Source organism: Phoca vitulina, unplaced genomic scaffold, assembly GCF_004348235.1.
Source record: "Phoca vitulina isolate PV1807 unplaced genomic scaffold, GSC_HSeal_1.0 scaffold40, whole genome shotgun sequence".
In the NCBI taxonomy this organism is placed as follows: domain Eukaryota; kingdom Metazoa; phylum Chordata; class Mammalia; order Carnivora; family Phocidae; genus Phoca; species Phoca vitulina.
Window position 1 is genome coordinate 3,800,732 of NW_022589743.1, and position 20,835 is coordinate 3,821,566.

Consider the following 20,835-nt stretch of genomic DNA (forward strand, 5'->3'; position numbering starts at 1 on the left):
ACAGACCGTACATGTGACGGCTTGTGTGGAGGTGACTGCACATGTATACGTGCATGTGTGTTTGAATGTTATGACCACATGCGCGATGAGTGTGCAAATGTGCATGAGTGTGCAGGTGCACATGCATGTGTAGAACGCACAGGCTTACACGAGTGCATGAGGGGGATGTGAACACATGCAGTGCGTAAGCGCATAGACGTGTGAGCTTGAGAGTGGGTGTATTCCCGTGTCTTGTGTGCACACCTGTTACCCCTTCAAACCCATCTTTTGAGAATTCAAATAACATCGGGATGGACTCCACCTTAATGTCCCTTCTGCACACTGTCGGGGTCAGGCCACCTGCTACTCCTCCCCTCCCCTTCCCCTAGGCCTTTGCACTGGGAAGGGACAGAGGTAGGGGTCGGGTGTGGACCAGGAGGTGAAGGGCGGGGCGGACAGTGGGCATTCTTGCTGACAACGGCTGGGTAGGGAGCAGGGCCGGGGCGGGGGGGGAGTTGTGGGGGGGGGAGAAGCTGAAGCTGGAGGCAGAGGAAGATGGGTGAGAGAGTGAACGCTGCGGGGGTCTGCAGCCGAGAGGAACAGGAGCCGCAGAGGGGATGCCCTGGTCCCTGAGCCCACAGCATCCGGGAGCGGCGCGCGCTAGCGCGGACCCGGCCCTGGGTACCGGGGCGGAGTCGGGAGAGGCTCCGAGGGCCCGTGCGCGGAAAAGCGGCAGCGGGGCGCGCGGCGCCCAGCTCCCGGCAAACCTTCCCTTCCCCTCCTCTCCCCTCCCGGAGGCGGCGGGGCGGGCGGGCGCGGTTCCGGGGGTGGGCGGGCTGGGCGGGGAGGAGGCGGGGCCGCCGCACTGGCTTCTCCCAGCCCCTCCCGGCCGCAGCCAGAGTGAGCGGAGTCTCGGCCAGCTCCGGGGGGCGGGCGCTGGAGCGCAGCGCCGCGCAGCCCTATCCGACCGCCGAGCGGACTCAACTGGAAGCCGAGCGCTGCCGCGGGAGGCGGGCGACGGGGGCAGGTGCGGCGGCTGCGCCATGGACGGGCCGCGCCTGCTGCTGCTGCTGCTCCTGGGGGTGAGTGCTAGCTGGAGGGCAGCCCGCGCCCTCTCCCCGGACTGGAACCCAAATGGGTTCAGGTTTCCCCGAGGGAAAAGAGAACGGAGCGTTGGCGTCCCAGATGCGGGGGGGTGGATGGCGGGAGAGGAGCTCCGCTGCCAGGATCCACAGAGGAGCGTCTAGGGTTCTCAGAGCGCAGGGGCGACCCTGAGACCAAGGGTAGAGATGCGGGGAGAGGGGCGCACGGATGCGGGTCCTCAGGTACCGCGGAGGGTGCGTATGGAGGAGCTGAGAGGCGGTCTCTCGGATGCCTGGGTTCTGAAGAGGGAGTTTAGATGCTGGGATCTCGAGGCGACTTTCCTCCTGAGCATCTTGATCTCTTGAGGGTCGTGGGACGGAAGCCAGGCTGAAGGAAGAGGAATGGGACGGGGATTAGAGATATGAGGGGCGAGCGGGGCTGGGGCGGGGAACCGGAGACAAGGAGATAGAACAATGGGGGAGGTCGGAGGGATTGGAGGCAGAGGGGACCGGGCATCGGACAATGAGGGCCAGCCAGACAATGGGGGGGAGGGGCGTGGGAGGGAGAGCTTCGGGGAGCGGGGTCGTCTGAAGAGAGAGAAGCGGGCTAGGGAGGGCAGAAAAAGGACGACAGCGAGGGAGAGAGAGAGAGATGCCAGCGAAATGAAAGAGGGCGGAGAGGGAGAGCGGACCCCGAAGTGGTCGGGGCCACGCCTGCCCGCCGAGGGACAGTGGGACGAGCAGACAGAGCAGAGGGACGGACGTTTCCCGCGCCTGCCGCGCGCCCTTTCTCGCGGCCTCGCCCAGTCTGGGAACTGCGGCTGGGGAGCCGAGGCTGGGAAGGGAGCGCCCACTTCGCCGGGGCGAACCCGCTCCCTGCCTCCCCCGCGACCGGCAGGCTCCTCCGACGCGCTCATTCTCGCGGTTTGAAGGCGCGCCGGGGACCGGAAGGGATGGAGCGGGCATCGTGCGACCCGGTCCGGCCGCAGCCAAGTCTCAGGGTGCAGAGCGCCGGGACTCGCGAGGCGGGGACGGTCCGGGCGGCGCGCAGCCCGGGGTCGCGGCCTCCGAGGCGGCCCCCAGGGGGCGCTGAGAGGCGAGGGCTGTGCCATCCGCAGCTGCCGGCGCGACTGGAGCTGCGCGCCGCGCCCCCACGCGGACCCCCCATTAAGTTAAGCCGCCCGAGCGCGGCGCCCGCAGTTCTCACGGGTCCAGCGCCCAGGCGGGTCGGGATTCCGCCTGCGCCCCCCACCCCCACCCCAATTTTCGGTGGAAGACGCCGGGCACCGAACGGGACGGAGGCGGTCGGACGCCGCGGATTCCGCCTCCGCAGGGGACTGCGGGTCCTCTTAAGCATCTAAGTCCGTCTCATAGTCCCAAGATATTCAGGAGATGTGACCTGTGTGGGCCCAGGAACGGAGTGCCACACGGAGTTTGGCAATGAAAGAGGTGTCCTCACTCTCCCTGCCATCTTCATTTCTCCTGAGCGTTGCATCCCCAACCCCCATTTTACAGGAAGGAAAACTGAGGCTCTGAGAGTTTAAACGACTTGGCCAAGATCCCAAAGCAAGTTAAACCAGAGCGCTAGCCAGGCTGTCCCGCACCTGATTCCCAGCGCGGTACTCCCCATACCCCGTAGGGGGGCAGCCCAGCGTCCCAGCGCGGTACGAGAGCCGCGTTTCTCGGCTGGGGGCGGGCTGGACAGCATCCCCTGAGTCAGGCGGGCTGTGGAATGTGGGGGCTGGGGTGGGCAGAGAGCCTCTCCGGGCGCTGGTCCCATCCCCGGAGCTCAGCTCCCCGGAGCTGTCAGTACCTGTGGCCTCTCCGGAGATTTGGGAGTGACTGCGGGCGCGTTCGCTGACCAACGCGGCGGGTTAGAGATGCTTCTTGACTGGGGAGGTGGGACTGGGCCGGCCAGTAGTGCGGCCCCCGGAGCGGCGAGGGACTGGGCTCCGGACCGGGGCTGGGGAGAGCGTCCTCCCAGTAGAGAAGAGGCGAGGGATGAGGAGGGCTGCGCGCGGAGGTCCTGGGGGCTCGGGAAGGTGGACCCCGCGCAGAGCCGGCTTCCGCAGCCCCTGCGGCTCTTGCCTCCGCCTCGCCGCGGGGCTGCTGTCTGCGGGCTGGCTGTGCGCACCGCGGCGGTCCGAGTTTCTTCCTGGGCCGCGGCGGGAGAGTGCTGAAACCAGAGCGCGTCCCGGCGGCTCGGCTGGCGGGCCGCGCCGGTAATGGAGGCACTTTGTCATTCAGACGTCTGTAACCGGAGCCGCCGGGCTGGCTAATGCGCCTAATAGGGATGCAACGAGGGCCGCAAATGGGAGGACAGGAGCGGCCGGGCGAGGGAGGCGGCTCCGGGATGGAAGGGGTCCCCACCCTCCCGGTACCAGCCAGGGCCCATTCACGCGCCTAGATTCTTCCCGGGGAGGGGGGGGGGGCTGTGCAGGGTGGGGAGGTGGGAATAATAAAATTGGCTGAGTGCCTACGATGGGCCACGCACTGCCCTGGGTAATTTCTCTTGTGTCATTTAATCCTTATAAGATCCCCGCAGAGTAAATCTAGTTATTCCCATTTTACAGTTGAGGGAGTTGAACCTCCCAGACTTTCAGGGTATGAAAGCAGGCTTCCCCCAGTCCGTGCGTGGTGGCGCCCTTGTTGGAACCCAGAATGCTTGGCTTGGAGTTTATTCTGTCCTCTGTGTCCCAGTCTCTACTCCCCCCCCGGCCTTCTAGATCACGGAGGGACAGGAGGACCTTAACCATCACTAGCTCTGAATATTAGATCTGTGTCCTATGTCCTTGGCGCCACAAATTTGGAACTGAGCCCCTTCCCCCCATAGTCCCCAGGCTCCTCTCAAAGTGTTCATGCAGCCTCATCCTCAGTAATTAGCTTGTCTCCTACCCCAAATTCAACCGCTACCTAAAGGAGTAAAGTGCATGTGCCAGAGTCTCCCCGGGTTTGCACTGACCTCAAAAGACCCTCCACATATTCGAAAACTCTCCGATGCCATGGCGGTGGCTAATGGCTCCATTCACCTAAGGAACCCCTTTGCTGAAACTGTTGTGAGTGGTTAGGGCTCATCACACTGAAGCATTCATATAGTTTCAAATTCTTTCAACCATTTTGGTGTGTTTTCTATTTTGTCCAATTTTTAAAAAATTTTAAGGTTTCTAAAAGTCAGTTCATTTAAGGGTGATTCCACCTTCGTTTTTTGAAAGCCTTGAAATGGCAAAAGGATTGCAAACATTTTCAAAAATGGGATGAAATCATCCCATCAAATTGGAAATGAGTAAGTGTAATAAATGTAGATTTCAGGCACATGGGTCTATCATTTTGGTAAATTGATCATTTTGGAGCAATAAACCTGAATCCGTGTCATCCCTCCTTGCTTCCCAAGATTGCCCCGCCCTGGACCAATAGAGGGTGTGGCAGGGGCCAGGCATTAAGCCACTTAGCAGAATTGTCTCTGTGAGCCTCAGTTTCCCCAGCTATCAGAGAGGAGATGAAGGCAGTCCCTCAAGTCCTTCCCCCTCAGCATCTTGGCTTCTGGAGTAGCGGTGTGGAGTGATATCTCCTCTCCCTCATGGGACTGTGACTTCCCCGGGGGATCGGGGACCATGTGTCATTGGAAACACTTAGTTCAATGCTGAGCAAATAGTTGTCAACTAGTAAATAGGTTAATTAGTTAACTGCGAGGAGAGCAATTCCCATTCTCCTTTCCCTGTGCCCTCTTCAGACTCTTCCTGGTGGGTCTTTCTTCATGCCTAGCCTGCCCCTCCTCTAGGTAGTTTCCTCTCTTTGGGCCCAACTACTGCTCGCTCCTCCTACTGCCTCCCAGCCGGGCTCAGCAGCTCAGCCTGAGACAAGACACTTCCTTGATAACTAACATTTATTGAACTTCTACTATACACTGGACAGGCTTGCCTAAATTACTTCATGTAATTTTCATGGCAACCCTGAGCACTAAATATTACCGACCCAACGTTTTAGGTGGGAAAATGCAGGCTTAGAGAGGCTGGGAATTGCCCCAAAGTAGCAGACTGTTAGGTAGCCGGTCTGGGGTGTTTTGAAATAGGACACATAAAACGAGCACAGGAAACACATGGATGCTAATTATGTGGCCTGGAGTCCAAATGCAGGACTTGGGAGAAGAGAGAGGTAGGCAGGCTGCAGCGGGGAGAGCAGGCCTCGAGGAAGAGGGTCATGCAGAGGCCGCTCGAGTCCCATGGACTGACCCCCTCAGCTCTCCGCAGCCCAGCTCTCTGCTGACCTCAACCAACTGGAATCCAGCCAAAAGCCACAAAAGAGGCAAGAAAGACCTTGGGAAAGAAACCAGAGGGATCCTGAAGTGTATAAACACCTACTTCATTTGAAGCCTACAGCAATCTAATGAGGCAGGTGCTGTCACCATTACCTAAAGATGAAGAGGCTGAGGCACAGAGAGATTTCAACCTGTCCCGGGTCACCCAGCTCTAAGCCATGAGCCAGAGCCATGGGGGCCGTGAGGAGGAAGGGAGTGTAGGTCACGCTTTTGACTCAGAGAATGGCCCCCTCCTGGTTCAGATCCTACCTACACGCACGATGTACACCTTCCTACCCAGGCTAGTTACATGGTTTCTACAGATTCAATTTGACCTAATGAGTTAGAATGGTAGGGGCGGGGCTGCTCAGGTCACACTCTAGTAGCAGCGAAAATTGACAACTGATACCTTGACAGGAAGCAGAGAGACAGAAACACTAAAAAAAAAAAAAAAAGCTGACGGAAGAACTCTGAGACAAAAGTATGGTGATTTGGGATAAAGAACACAAAGGGCTTCACTGCACTGCCACCCAGAATAATCAGAGTCCCTGAGTCACAGGGAAACCGTGAAGGTATGTTCTGGAATCAGAAGGATGCAGCCACCGTGGTTAAAATGGAAATTCCGCTATCCAGAAAGTCACCCCCATCCCACATTCCCCGGCCCGGCGTTCTAGGTAATTGAGGTCGTATTGTATTTTCACATTCTGAAATCCCATAAATATACAGGTTGGGTACCAGGCGCTGGGGCAACCACAGTCTTGCCTTCCGGGAGCTGACAATCCAGTGGGGGACATCGCAGCGCTCAGACCAGATGAGCTCTGTAAACAACGGGAACGTGTCAAAGGGCCACTCAGCCTCATCTGGGAGGCGTGGGGGCCACAGGATCACTTCCTTGAAGAAGTGACATTTAAGCATGAACCCTCAAGGATGAAAAGAAATCCAAACAGACCCTTCTGGAATCTCGCTCTCCCTCCTAGGGGAAAGCCTGCATCTGGGAACCCCCTGCCCCCACCCCTCCTGGTTTCTGGCCTGCAGATGTTCCCAGACCTGTGTTCCTACCACCTGGGAGGAGATGGTGGCAAATACCCAAGGACCCCCATCCTATGCTGCCCTCACTGCACCCTCCCTGCTGGTCTCCTGAGGACCACCAGCTGCCTCCTAGACTGATCCAACCTGTCCACCCCCCCCCCCACAAAACCCTGTTTAGACCTCAGGATATTTTAAAGGACTGGAGGGAAAGGGAGTATTTTTGGCTATGATCTCGCCAATGTGGAAGCAGAGGAATGTCCAAAAGGACCTTTAACACTCCCCTCTAGTCCCATGACCCCAGAGCCCATACCTCCTCTTGGTACCAAATGGGAGCTGCATGGTCTGAGGCCAGGGAAACAGGCTTTGGAGTTTTATTAGACACGAAGAATTTTTTTTTAGGAATAGAAACATAAAGCATCAGCCAGCACTCCCCCCATCCCCCAGGGAATCTGGTGCTAAATCATTCCATCCATGAGCAAAGAGCAAAGATGCCTCGGTGGCAGGAATCTGACTCCCCTTTCCCTTGGTTCTAGCGCTATTCCCACCGGCTGCATGGGGCCAGGGAGAGGGAGAGGAGAGGGCTGGTGGCTGGAAATCCGACTCTGGATTTCTTGGAAAATCCAGAGCTGGGCTGCTGGGTGGTGAGCTGGGCTGCTGGGTGGCGAGAGATGTTCATCATCATCGCTAACAGGCACCCCTTTCTCCCTGCTTGGTGCCAGACTCTTGCCAATTGGCCGGTTCTTTGCTCTGGCCCTGAGTGGTCTCCATCTCCGTGGGTGAGGAGAGGTGAGGACTCAGAGGGAAAGCAGAACAGGTCAGAACTCCAGGGCAGCATCAGGATTCGAACCCAAGACCCCAGCCCTCTGCCTTCTGTTCTTGTGTACAGACACCGCTCATTGAATATTTGATATGTGGAATGATAGAATTAAGGACCTGGAGAAGGGCCCTACTAGCCTTTGCTAGAAAAAGGCGTCCCTCTGGGTAGACAGAGCCCTGCAGCTGTGCCTCCCGCTACGTGGCATTTGAGCCAGAGTTTAGCTTCCAGTTGCCCCCTTGGCGGGGAGCCCTGTGCTCCCCCGTGGGAGCTGTAACCTGTACTGGCCAGAGGCCACCTTCCCCATGCGGTGTGTCCTCGGGATTCCAGGAGTTGCCATTAACCCCAAGATGAACTCTGTAGAATGTCAGCATCCGGGGCTCTGACCTCACACCCCCGGCAGCCTGCAGGGGCGCCCTGTCCCCCACTGCCTTTCTTCCCCGCCAGCTTTGATGTGCCTGATGCCTCCGTGCTGAGCTCATCCCGGCCCAGGTGGTTCCAATAGAAGGCTTTAGGAGGGGGTGTTTGATCTCTTGGAAGACACCCCCTCTCGCTTCTCTTGCCATTCTGACCTTCTGATCTATCCCCCCCCGCCCAGGTGTCCCTCGGAAGTGCCAAGGAGGCATGTCCCACGGGCCTGTACACCCACAGCGGGGAGTGCTGCAAAGCCTGCAACCTGGGTGAGGGGGTGGCCCAGCCTTGCGGAGCCAACCAGACCGTGTGTGAGCCCTGCCTGGACAGTGAGTACAGGGGCCGGCTGGGGGTGGGGCGAGGGGGGAAGGGAGGGCTGGGAGGCGCATGCCCACTGGAAGCCTGACAAGGGCTCTGCCTCCTGGCAGGGTCTCCTGCCCACCTCTGTGTGGGCACCGGAATGGGTCCGACCCAGTATAGGAGGCGAGAAGAGAAGCTGAGAATGGTTGAGGGAAGTCCGCAGAGGGAGGAGGGGGACCTCATGAGGAGGGATCCCCAGGGGGTGCCCCTTCCCAGCCCCCAGGTGGAGAGGCCGGGTAGAAGAATGTGGCCAGGTGGGAGGAGTAGCTGATGCTAAGACCAGCTAAAAATATCATCTGCACTGTAAAATCAATAGCTGCCACTTACCCTCAGCGTGTTTGGGGGGAGGGAAAGAGGATCAAGTCCTGGCTGCCCAGGAAACTGACCTTGGGGGATCCTGGGAGGGTGTGGCTACCCTTCCCCCCAAGGCCAGCTGTTCCCCAGCTCTGACCAAGGAAGCAGGGCTTTCCAGAGGTAGCAGGAGTGGGGGCAGTCCTCACTGTGGGGTGGTGTCAGAGGGGAGAGGGGCCTGTCCTACCTGGGATTTCCTCAGGAAGGGGAGAGAACCCCATCTTCTGGGGCTGCTGCTAGGGGATTCAGAAGGATGGCAGGTCTGGGGACTGAATTCTGTGTGCTTCTGACCCAGGACTCTCTATCCCTGCTGGATGCCCCCAGCCTCAGTTGCTGCCTTCAGGCCACAGGCTCAGTGCTCTTTTCCTGCCCAGAAACCTTTCCTCCCTGCCTAGAGTCACATCCTGCCTTCTACCTGGCACGCACTGCCTACCTGGAGGGCCGGTGGGAACCATACCAGATTCTTCTTTAATCATGATAGGAACAAGGGCATAGGAACTGGGAACTCTTTTTTTTTTTTTTTTTTTTAAGATTTATTTATTTATTTGAGGGCGCCTGGGTGGCTCAGTTGGTTAAGCGACTGCCTTCGGCTCAGGTCATGATCCTGGAGTCCCGGGATCGAGTCCCACATCGGGCTCCCTGCTCAATGGGGAGTCTGCTTCACCCTTTGACCGTCTCCCCTCTCATGCTCTTTCTCACCCTCTCTCTCTAAAATAAATAAATAAAATCTTTAAAAAAAAAAAGATTTATTTATTTATTTGAGAGAGAGAGAGAACATGGGGGCGGGTAGAGGAAGAGAGAGAGAAAATCCTAAACAGACTCCCCGCTGAGCACAGAGCCCGACAATGCGGGGCTCAATCCCACAACCCTGAGATCATGACCCGAGCAGAAACCAAGAGTCCTACGCTTAACCAACTGAGCCACCCATGTGTCCCAGGAACTGGGAACTCTGAACCCAACTGCCTAGACTGACCTCTGGATTCCTCTCTACCATCCTCCCCCCCCACCCCACAGCCTATCTACTAGACAACCCCAACTCCTTGGTGTTCCTAGACACACAGTTTTCCTCTCTCTGTGCCTGTGGATCCTGTAACTCCATCCCGCAGCAGGAAAGGCCTGGGCCTAGATGGCGAGGCTAGATAGACATCCTGTAATGCCTTTGCCACCTTGCCATCTGGCCACCTGCCCTGGCCTACCAGGGTTTCCTTCCCAGCAGGGTTGGCCAATCATCGGCTATGCTGGAACCTCCCGAGTTTGCCTCTCTCATTTCCTAGACTCCTGCCTAGGTCCTCTCTGGCCTGGACCCTAAGTGTCCCAGGATGGGTACCCACTCCCTTCTGTCAAAGCAAGAGATGGGGTAGAGGAGCATGGGGGAGAGAGTCTCTGGCATCTCCAGAGAAAGGGAGACAGGAGCTGGAGACCAGCTAGGAGGTGGTGGCGGGAGGCGTCCCTCCCCTTTGCTCCCTCTGTTCCCCTCCCCACCTCCAGCTGCGTTAACAGGCCGCCTTTATAAGCTCACTTTATGGCATGGAGACCCCAGTGGACTTTCCCTCTATCCTCAAAATGTTTCCACAAGGAAACCCATTAAGCTCCTGCCTTCATTCTCTGCCAAAAAAGACCACATTTTTCCCACCCCCTAAAACTGTCTCCCAGGACTTTTCTACTAACTTTCTGTATTTTCCCATGGGTAGCCCCCCCATTTTCTCTCCCCCTCCACTGTGACTAAACCCACCCCCCTGCCACATGCCAACCAGATCGAATCCTCCTGTTTGTATAAACTGGACATCCTGCCTTGGCTGTTTATGTTTGGAAGTCCTTTCGGCAGACTATATCCCTGTGACCCACGTTCACCAGACTTGCCGTAGCCCACCCCAGGGGGCCCAACCTTTGCAGGATCCCTGCGGTGTGTCTAATGCTTTATGGTAGAATTTCATTTCTTCCTCACCACAACCCTGTGAGTGGAGAAATTATTCTCAGTTTTACAGAGAAAGAAAAAAAGCTCAAAGAGGTGAAGTAAAACACCCAGAGTCACATAGCTAATAAGTGGTGGAAGCAGGTTTTGGGTCCAGGTTGACCCCGTCCCTGGGAAGAGAGACACAGGGGTTCGTTCCTCTGCCAGAACTGGCTTGAAACTGGTCTCCCTCCAGGCCCACGCCTGTCTTGTCTTCTCGTCCCCCTCAGCTGCTTTGCTTTTCATTTCTCTCTGCTTTTCTTTCTTTGCATTTGCTTCTCCACTGACACTCCGAAGATAATGACTCTGTGCTCCATCTGGTCTCTCGATTCCTTTAGAGAAGGTTGAGATCAGAACCCACGGCAGGCCTCGATTTCCCTCCAGTGGGATCCTAGTCTTTACTTCTGCTTCCACATTCTGAACACTCCCTCCTTCCCTGGTTCCCGGTTCCTAAATCCTGCTCTTTCTGCCCTTGGAGCAAGGGTACATCCTCTTGGATTCCGACTGGCGCAGAGTTCTGCACCTGGGCGGGTAGGGATGGAGAAGATCTGGCTCTGTGCCTTCCCCCTCCTTGCACATGGAGAGGACCCTGGCATCCCCTGGTGTTCCTCCCCTTATTAGATTAGACCTCACATCCATTAAGAGAGCATGAGTCAAGAGTGAGCTTGGAAATCTCCCCTTTGTGCCATTGGGAAGGGCAGAGGACTATATTATATAGAGGCAAGTCCTTCTTGCTTTCTAGCTCCAATCCCTCCTACTGTTACCTCGTGGGGAAGTCCATCCCCACCCTCAAGAGCCAAGCCCTTCAGCAGCGTGGGGTAGCGCCATGGGTGGGAAATTCTGCGGTCTAACCCTGGACAGGCCACACCTGAGCCCCCACCTGCGCGGAGAGGACGAGAAGGGCGGCGGAGGCCGGAGGCTCCCTCGTGAAGGCCCGCCCGAGCCTGGGTTGGGTTCACAGCCCAGCTCTGGCCGGCGGGGAGGGCTGGGTGGGAACCACGCTCAGATTATTCCTTAATCATGCTGGGAACAAGGGTACCGGGCTGGGAACTCTCTAAGAGAATTTGCCAAGAAATGTACCGGCCTCCAGCTGGGTTACCCCGCGAGGCCTCACAGTCAGCGCTTCCAGGCCTGGGGCACCGGGGGCTCCCGGCCCCCTGTCCCCTTCCCCGCGACGGCTGCCAGGAGCGCTCACAGACCGCGGATCCCGAGGGACGAGGGTCCCGCGGGGCGCTCCCAGCCTCTGCATCCCAGGTGCCCCGGTGGAGGGCCGGTGGGGGGTGGGGGGCGACCTTCCAGGCCCCGCAGCTGCCCGGCGCGTCCCTCTGCCCACAGGCGTGACCTTCTCGGACGTGGTGAGCGCCACCGAGCCGTGCAAGCCGTGCACCGAGTGCGTGGGCCTGCAGAGCATGTCGGCGCCGTGCGTGGAGGCGGACGACGCCGTGTGCCGCTGCGCCTACGGCTACTACCAGGACGAGGCGACGGGCCGCTGCGAGGCGTGCCGCGTGTGCGAGGCGGGCTCGGGCCTCGTGTTCTCGTGCCAGGACAGGCAGAACACCGTGTGCGAGGAGTGTCCCGACGGCACGTACTCGGACGAGGCCAACCACGTGGACCCGTGCCTGCCCTGCACCGTGTGCGAGGACACCGAGCGCCAGCTGCGCGAGTGCACGCGCTGGGCCGACGCCGAGTGCGAGGGTGAGCGCGCCGGGCCGAGGGCGCCCCCTGGGGGCCGGGGGCAGCGGGGGGGGGGGTGATGGGGGGGCTCGCCGGCCTCGAGCCAGCCGCCGCCCTCCCCGAAACCCCAGGCCCAAAGGACCCCTCTCACTGTGTCCTTCCGTGGGCTGCGTGTTTGGAAAGCCCCAATCCTCCTCCCAGGCCGCAGCTACGACACTCCAACTCAGTTTCTAGGGCTTTCTTCCCCCGTCGGGACATGTTTGATCCTTGAGCAGGCTCTCTGGACTGGAGAAAGGGGCTTGAGGACCCTCAGGAGTTGGGGCCCTTTGGCTCGGAGGCCTGGTCTGGGTCCACAGTGGTTTATGGCTCTGGGACCCGGGATGGAATCTGCCCCGTCACTCTCCGAGTGATGGTAGGGAGGTCACTCTGGTCTCTGGACCTCAGTGTCCTCATTGGTCATACAGTTTTCAGGGATGTCGTGGGTTAGGGAAGGTGGCTGGCCTGCTTTAACTGGTGGTATCTGGGGGCGGGGTCAACAGTGGTTGTTACCCTTTCGCCAAGGATGACGTTGGACTCCCGGAATGCTAAGGAGGTGGTGGGGGCGGAGAAAGAAGGGCAGCAGCAGGCCCAGGCTTCAGGAGCCCAAGGAGGAGACGGGCGCACATGGAGGGGCGGGCGCACATGGAGGGCTGTCGGCCCCAGAGTGGGTAGGAACTGGGTGCACTCACCTTAGCTGGGCATGGGGCCCCAAGGAGTGCACCCAGTTCCTGGGATGGGAGGAGGAAGCAGGATGGCAGCCAGGACAGAACTCTTTCGGATTCTGGTTGGTGACATCCATCTGCAGGGAGGCAAGTGGGCTTTTCCATTGCAGGGAGAGGGTGACAGCGCCTTTACTTTCTGTCCATCCCCCTGTGGCTGGGCCCCCACTTAGCTACTTCCCTTTGGGACCTCTCCCTCAGGGTGCCCTCACTCTGAGCAAACAGTGCCTCCTTCAGGGAGCCCCAAGTATGCCGGAAAAAGACGGCCCTTGCCCCAGTCTGATGAGGTAGACGTTGTCCCAGTTCCCAGGAGGTCCCCCATTCTGGGGGAAGCAGCACAGCCTCTGCCTCCAGTCAGTCCCCAGTCAGATGGGGGAGAGACAGATCCCCTGCCGTGGGGAGCATGCCTGCCTTCCACACCCCATGATCCCTGGCTCGGGGAGCTCAGGCTGGGGAGGGTGGTTAAACTGGGCTGAGGCCAGGTATGTGTGTGAAGCCTCCTGCATGGGGGTTGGGAGGGGTGGGGGGAGTGGGGCCCAGAATATAGTGGTTCCGGTGGCGATCGCCCTCAGCCCGGAGACAGGCAAGTGGCGTCAGGCACAGGGCAGAGCGGGGAGGGAGTTTCAGCAGCTGTCAGCGGGCAGGCGGGCAGCACAGTTCACGGGCAAGTCTGGACCAGCCAGTGGGGGGACTTAGTCAGGGGCGCGGTTGGAGCAAAGAAAGGTGGCAGCTGGGGGAGGGGTGGGCCCTGCCTTTTGAGGCGTTCACAGATTGCTCTCAGATACCACCCTACTTTGCCAGCCGTCCTGAAGGAAGAGGGTACCCCTGAGGGCTGTGTTTATCGCTGCCGTCTTCCGTTCTCTGCTCTAGCCTCTGAAAGGTTAAATGTCAGCTCCGGAACAGAGGGAACACTTCAGGAAATGGAATTGGATGCGTGGTTTGGTTGCCCCCCCCCCCCTCCAGTGCATTGTACTTCCTTGCGTATACATTTCAGGTGTCAACATGGTGACTCACTCAGCCTTGGGGCAGAAGGATACCCCCCGTCCACTCCTCGCCCCAGTGAAATTTGGGTTTAGGAGTAACCTGGTCCCTCTTTCCACCCCCAAGTCTGACAGCTCCCATTCCGGAAATGGCTGTCAGGACTCGCCAAGGGCTTAGGGGGTTGGAATGCTGGTGGACATGGCCACATCTGGATCTCATCCTGCTGTCCCCCCCTCCTAGCCCTGCCCCAGAGGGGACTGGAGAGATGAGGAGAAAGTGCCCTGGACAGCCCTGTCTTCAGCCTGATCTGTCCCTTAATGTCCACTGTCAAACTTTCCCATTTGAGATTTCTGGAATCTCTGTGATGGCCTGATTCACCAACACCCCCCAACATACCTTCAGCCTCTGGGGTGGGGGGGAACCTAGCCAGTTGTATCTCAGCCTCAGGGCTCAGATGGCACCAGCAGCTTGCCCAGTCCCCTAGCAGGGCAAGAGAAGACCCCAGTCCGACACCCTGTCTGGGGCTCCATTCCCACCCTACCCCTGCCCCCCAGGACTGAGCGGGGGGAGGGGGAAGATGGGACAACAGATGGCGGCCCCCTCCCTAGTGCCAGCCAGATGGATTCCAGATTCACATCTGGGGGCCTTACCCCTCAGAAGGTGCTGAAAATGGGGGCCTTTGAACCATCTTCGTCTTGAGCCGTGAAGGGCCGAGAGACCAGGGGGCAGCTTCCACTCCGACTTGGGTGGGCAAACTGGGGGTGGGGTAGGGTGGAGCTAGGGAGCAAGGTGCCTCCCCTTCACCTCATTGGCATGTCCTGTCTGCTTCCCCTCCCTGCCCCAGGCGTGGGAAGTGAGGACAGATGGGCTAGGCAACTTTGCCTGGACAGGTACCCCCAGGCCGTCTGGAGCCCACAGCCCCTGGGACTGCCCCTGGCTGGGTGGCAGGATGGAAAATCCCACCCAGTGGTGCCAGGTCCCCTGTCAGGGAGGCTGGCAGTGCCCACTGGCATGAAAGGGCCCAGATGGGTGGCAAAGCACAGTCCTCCCCGCCTCCCCACCTCCCCACCTCAGGCAGCAGACAGTACCTTCTTTGGAGGCCTTCTCCCCACCAACAGTCTGCTTCCGCCCAGGGAGGGTTGGGGCTGCCCAACACTGTCTTCTCTGGGCGGTGAAATCAGATGGTTTGGTTTGGGGGCCACACAGGGCAGGAAACAGAGGCTGGCCACTGGCTAAGGACTGGCTGGAGGGAAGCCAGCCAGCTGGGCACCCCCTACCCTGTCTGAGCTGAGAGCTAGGCCATCAGAGACCAGAAGGGAGGCTGAGTGCCAGTTCTTGGAGAGGTGGTTTGCAGGGAGGTATCTCTCTGTCCAGACCTGAGTACCCTCATCCTTCCCTAGGACCGGGATGACTGGGGCCATTGGGACAAACTGGGACGAGGGAGGTTATAACATTTTCCCAAAGTGATTCCAGCTAGAGGCCTCCTGGTGCCCACTCTCTCTTCTTTGTGTGTTTGCCAGGCTTCTGGGGACCCAGGGAGGCAGAATAGAGTCCTAGGGTCACAGCTGCACTTCAGATGGAGGGGAGCTTAGAGACCATCTCTCTTAGCATCCCCATTCAATAGATGGGGAATTGAGATCTTGAGAGGTGAAGGGACTGGTCCAGGGTCACACAGTCCATCAGTGACAGAGCCGGAGGGGACCCAGGCCCTTGCTCTCCTCCACCATCATGACTCATACACACAATCCCGGCCCTCACCCCCATGTGTAACGGCCTGGCACGGGGAAGGGCCTGGGGATGAAGTGCTGGAGCGGGGCGGGGGGGGGGTGCGGGCCCTCATTCCTGTAGCTCCTTCCCCCAGAGATCCCTGGCCGTTGGATTACCCGGTCCACGCCCTCGGAAGGCTCGGACAGCATTGCCCCCAGCACGGAGGAGCCCGAGGGACCTCCAGAGCAAGATGTCATAGCCAGCACAGTGGCAGATGTGGTGACCACAGTGATGGGCAGCTCTCAGCCCGTAGTGACCCGAGGCACCACGGACAACCTCATCCCTGTCTACTGCTCCATCCTGGCCGCTGTGGTTGTGGGCCTGGTGGCCTACATTGCCTTCAAGAGGTGAGAGGGGGGCACAGGGGACAGAGAGCAGGGCCTTTGCTCTCAAGGAGGGCTTTACTGTGAACTTGACCTGAAAATACACACACTTTTTAGAGTCAACCCCAAACCACGCTCATCCTCACCACCAGCTGCCCCATGCCGGGGGGGGGGGGGGGGATGGTCCCTGTCCTGCTCTGGCCCCAGCACCTCCCCACTCCCATGAAACTGCTCCCCTCCCTGACTGCACACCCCCAGCTGCACACCGAGCTTTCTTTACCAGCCACCTGTGCCCTCGTCCCTCAAACCCCATTGACCCCCAGTGACCTATGTGTGCATGTGTCCCTTCCCATGTCACACTGGGGATGTTGTGGCACCCACATCCAGAAATTCAGGATGTGCAAGAACTTCTGGAAAGTGTTTTACTTATTGCATGAGCTGGGGGAGGAGCCGAAGGGGAGGGAGAGGGAGAGAGAGAGAATCTCAAGCAGACTCCATGCTGAGGTTGGAGCCCCACGTGGGGCTCTATCTCACGACCCTGAGATCATGACCTGAGCCGAAACCAAGGGTCAGACGCTCAAGGGACTGAGCCACCCAGGCGCCCCTGGAAAGTATTTTAAGTGTTTCAATGCATTTTCCATTCTTAAAAAGAAAATCTTCAAAGTAATACATGCTTGTTTGGGTAAATGCAAACAAGACCAATGTCTTATAAAGCAAAAAGTAAAAGCCCTCTTTTATCTCCCCAAATCCTACCTCTCTCCTCATTGGAATCTGTTTGGAATGGATCCTTTCCAGCCATCTTCTGTGCCTTTATAAACATGTGTACATAAAACTTTTTATAGTTATACGTAAACACACAGAGGGTTTTTTTTTTTTTTTTAAAGCATCTATGGGATCCCACTATCCATACTCTACAACTTACCTTTTCACTTAATCTCCCTTGGGAGAGCTTTCCCCAGGACATACAGATTATCTGGTTGTTTGTAACCGCTCACTCAGGATATGGACGGATCCTAATTTATTTGAACAGTCTTCTTTTGATGCACATTTGATTTGTTTCCAGCTTTTTCTTGTTGCTAATAATAGCAGAGGAAATCTTTGTGTATATCCCTGCACACATGTGGGAGTAGTTTAGCAGGGTAGACTGGGAACAGTGGAATTCCTGAGAAATCACTGGACGCACCATTCATTCCGTGAACATTCGCTGAACCTTTGCACCGCGCACCGAGCCCTGGGAGCCGGTCGGCCCGCACGGTGCTTTCGGTGCCGGCCAGGGGTGGGCGGAGATGGAGGAAAGAAGAACCATAGGTGCTCTGGTGGGGGGCTATGCTTGGGCACCTGCCAGGGCCCCAGCCCCCACACATCAGAGCACAGATCCCTTAGGCACCTGGATGGTGCCGGCCCTCGCCCCCTGAGACTGGGCCCGTCCTCTGGCACCAGGTGGAACAGCTGCAAACAGAACAAGCAAGGAGCCAACAGCCGGCCCGCGAACCAGACGCCGCCGCCGGAGGGAGAAAAGCTCCACAGTGACAGTGGCATCTCTGTGGACAGCCAGAGCCTGCACGACCAGCAGCCGCACACGCAGACGGCCGCAGGCCAGGGTGAGCAGGGAGGCGTGTGGGGGGGGGTTGCTGAGGTAGGGAGGAAAGGAGTGATTAAGGGTAGACAGTAGGAAGGACTGCCGGAGGGGCTGGCTCACAGGGAACGGGGCCTCTGTGTAGGACAGGAGAACAGGGTGCGCAAACGGGGAGGAGAGGTCTTTCCAGTGGAGAGGCGTGGGAGAGGGGGAGCTTTGACAAATTAGAGCATCCAGACTCATCAAGCTAATTGTCCCCCCCTAGGGCTAATTACTCCCCAAAGTGGCTGCAATTAGCCTCCTGCTCCGGACTTCTGGGGAGCAAGTAGTTAATTATGGACCCTAATTAGTGGCCCAGCTCCAGGACACTTGCTGTGGTGGAGTCTGGGGCTAGGTCCTGTCCCTCCCCTGTCTTGCCTAATTGCTGCGGGGCGGGGCGGGGTGAGATGGGGGGGATAGTGCTGGAGCTGCGGGCCAGAGAGGATGTGAGTCAGCACCCCCAGGCCCCTCCACAGCCCCCCATCCACGACCTCATCTTGACCACCCCTCTGCCTCCAGGCCCTTGGGGTTTACCCACCTGGGAGGAGGAATGCCTCAGCCTGTCTTCGGTCTTACCCTGGGGCCCCCATGCCCACTGAGGGAAAAAGGGGGTCTGGAGGGTAGCCTCTGATGCCCCCTGGGTTCTTGGCAGCCCTCAAGGGGGATGGAGGTCTCTACAGCAGTCTGCCACCGGCCAAGCGGGAGGAGGTGGAGAAGCTGCTCAATGGCTCTGCGGGGGACACCTGGCGGCACCTGGCAGGCGAGCTGGGCTACCAGCCTGAGCACATAGACTCCTTCACCCACGAGGCCTGCCCCGTCCGAGCCCTGCTTGCCAGCTGGGCCGCCCAGGACAGCGCGACACTCGACGCCCTTCTGGCTGCCCTGCGCCGCATCCAGCGAGCTGACATCGTCGAGAGCCTGTGTAGCGAGTCCACGGCCACGTCCCCGGTGTGAGCCGCCCCCCGGAGCCCCTGCCCTGCCCCCACATTCTGACGGCTGATGCTCCAGCCACCCCCACGGGCCAGCGTCAGAGCTGAGCTCCGGGCAGGGCCGCGGAGCCCGGGCCCCTCCACCGCAGCCCTGTCCCTGCTCCCGTGTGGCCCCATCGCTTCTGATCGCTCTCTCCAGCGCCAGAAGGGCCCCTGCTGCCTCTCCCACCCTGCCCCTAACATCACATCTCACATCTTCGGCCTTCTCCCCGCACTTCTGGGTGGGCCAGCCCCTCCCATCTCAGCAGGTGTCAGGCCTGGGGGCTGACACCAAGGATGGTGCTGGGGACGATGACAAAGCCCCAGAGACTCGAAGGGAGAGACTGAGGAACCAGAGCCATGGGCTCTACACTGTGAACTTGGGGAATGAGGGACCATCATTGTGGCCTACGTCCTCCCTCAGCCCCCTCACCCTCCTCTCTGGCCCAAGATGAAGACCACCAGAGGCTTGTCAGAGCTGAAAGGGGGTTTTGAAGTCTAGTCCACCCCCTTGTTTTACATATAGGAGAGTCAGGCCCAGAGAGAGGGAGTGACTTGCCCAAAGCCACCCAGCAATGGGGAGGACAAATGTGGGCTGCCCCCCCCCACTCTCTGAATTAGGGAGTGCAGGCCTCAGGTTTGCTTGAGGGCAGAGAGCTGGGTGGGGGGGAGGGGGCAGGCAACCCTCTGGGAAATGTCTCGAAGCCAAATCCAGTTTGCCCTCCACCATCTCCAGGCCCGTCCAACCCCTGTGGAGATGGGAGGCTTTCGCCCAAGGTCTGGTGCACTGATCCGTCATGGTCAGAGATGGACTTGACTGAACATGGATTGGGGTTTGCGGAAAGGGGTGCCACTTCCCTTTGCCAGTCCTGCTCAGGCACGTCAGTGTGGCACCCATGGTGTGGCCCAGCCTGCAGGTGCCCTCCATCCCGGCACAGACCCAGAGCCAACACAGGCAGTATCTTCTAGAGCCAGCCCCGGGGTCAGGGACTAAGCGCCCCGGACCCGCGACAAACAGATCCATAGACACACAGACGCAGAGGATGAGAAATCCTGCTTTTCTCCCCAAGTTCTTTCTCTTGGGCTGGGCCCGGATCCTGCCCAGGGCGGCTGGCAGAGAAGCACTGAAGGGATTTGAACTCAGCTTGCCCTCTTCCCTCGCCCCTGGTTTGGCGGGCCAAGCTCGGCTGAGGCTTGAGCTGGCGTCTGGCTTCCGAGGGCCTGCACGTGGAGGAATGCTCCCCCCCCCTGCCGCCCCCGTCCTTCCTTTTCCTGCGAGCACAGGGTTTGGCTGGGCTCCGATGGTCGCAGTGAAGAAAAGCGGACCAGTGTGGGAATGCAGCAAGAAGGAACTGAGGGAGACTGTGGCCTGCAGAGGGCCTCTCCCAAGTTCAGAGGACCCTGTGAAGGACCGTTTATTCCCTAGCTTGGTGCCAGAAAGGGGCCGTGAGGTCTCATGAGGTCCTTCCTGGCATGTTCTGTTTTGCTTGACGTTGGAATGAGTGTGGCGCCCCTCTATTTAGCATGACCAAGCCCCGAGCCCCAAGCAGGGTGTGCGCTGGTGGCCACCCCCTCCCCTGCCCAGGGTTCTCCCAGCTCCGTGTAAGGGACTGGGAGCATTGTAAGTAGATGGCATTTCTGTGACCTCCATCTGATGAGGGGAGGAAACTCACCTGCTGGCCCCTCACCTGTGCACCTGGAGAGCAGGGCAGGATCTGAGTGTATTTATTTTCCTCCCCAGCAGCTGGGGAGGGGGTTGGGGTACCACAAGTATGTTTTAGCATGTGTTTGGTTCTGGGGCCCCTTCTGCCTCCCTTTGGGCCGAGATGAAACCCTTTCGGCCCCCCAGCTGGGGGCTGTGAGCTCCAGACTCCCTGTCACCTCCCCTTTGCATCCTGTGTAATCATTTCTTGGGCCTTCCTAAAACCTACACATAAAACATAAATGACGAATATTATAATAGCAAAGAAAGAAAACCAGTGCAAAGAGATTTTCTGGAAACGCACATGATTGGAGCCAGTGGGGGCTGTGTGTGGCGGGGGGTGGGGGGGCAGGTATAATTTCTAATTTGGTGAGTTCCTGTCCTATTGTTTCTCCACCCGCCCCCCACAAAATGGGGAGTGTTCACAGAAATCGAGCAAATCCACATGTGTAGCCATGAAGTTAAGTGGGATAGGGAAGGAGTGGGGGCCCTCTGCCCCCAGATTTTGGAGAGGAAAAGTGAAAATGACCGCAGGAAGCCGGCCAGCTGTGAACTTGACCAGATGTCAGAAGTGAAACTAACCACAGGGGAGCCAGAGGCTTGCTAGGAGGGCCGGGTCGCAACCCCGCAGCTCCCAGCCACCCACATGGCCTGGGAGACGCGCACTCACACCCACACACATGCACACACACGGGGGCTGGCTCCAGATGGCCTGGCAGGAGCCTGGCTGCTTGGCCTGCAGTGAGGCAGGCCCCTCCCTGGCGGCTCTCTGGGGC

General features: G+C 58.8%; 1 protein-coding gene across 1 annotated transcript; it reads left to right on the forward strand.

Annotated features, from left to right (window-relative positions):
* The first annotated feature begins 896 nt into the window (after positions 1–896).
* On the forward strand, positions 897–20,328 carry NGFR (nerve growth factor receptor). Its single transcript, XM_032428964.1, has 6 exons — positions 897–1,061; positions 7,797–7,938; positions 11,607–11,966; positions 15,546–15,798; positions 17,215–17,375; positions 18,042–20,328. The coding sequence occupies exons 1-6, from the start codon at positions 1,023–1,025 to the stop codon at positions 18,341–18,343; spliced, it is 1,257 nt and encodes a 418-aa protein (XP_032284855.1). The 5' UTR covers positions 897–1,022; the 3' UTR covers positions 18,344–20,328.
* Positions 20,329–20,835: the final 507 nt, after the last annotated feature.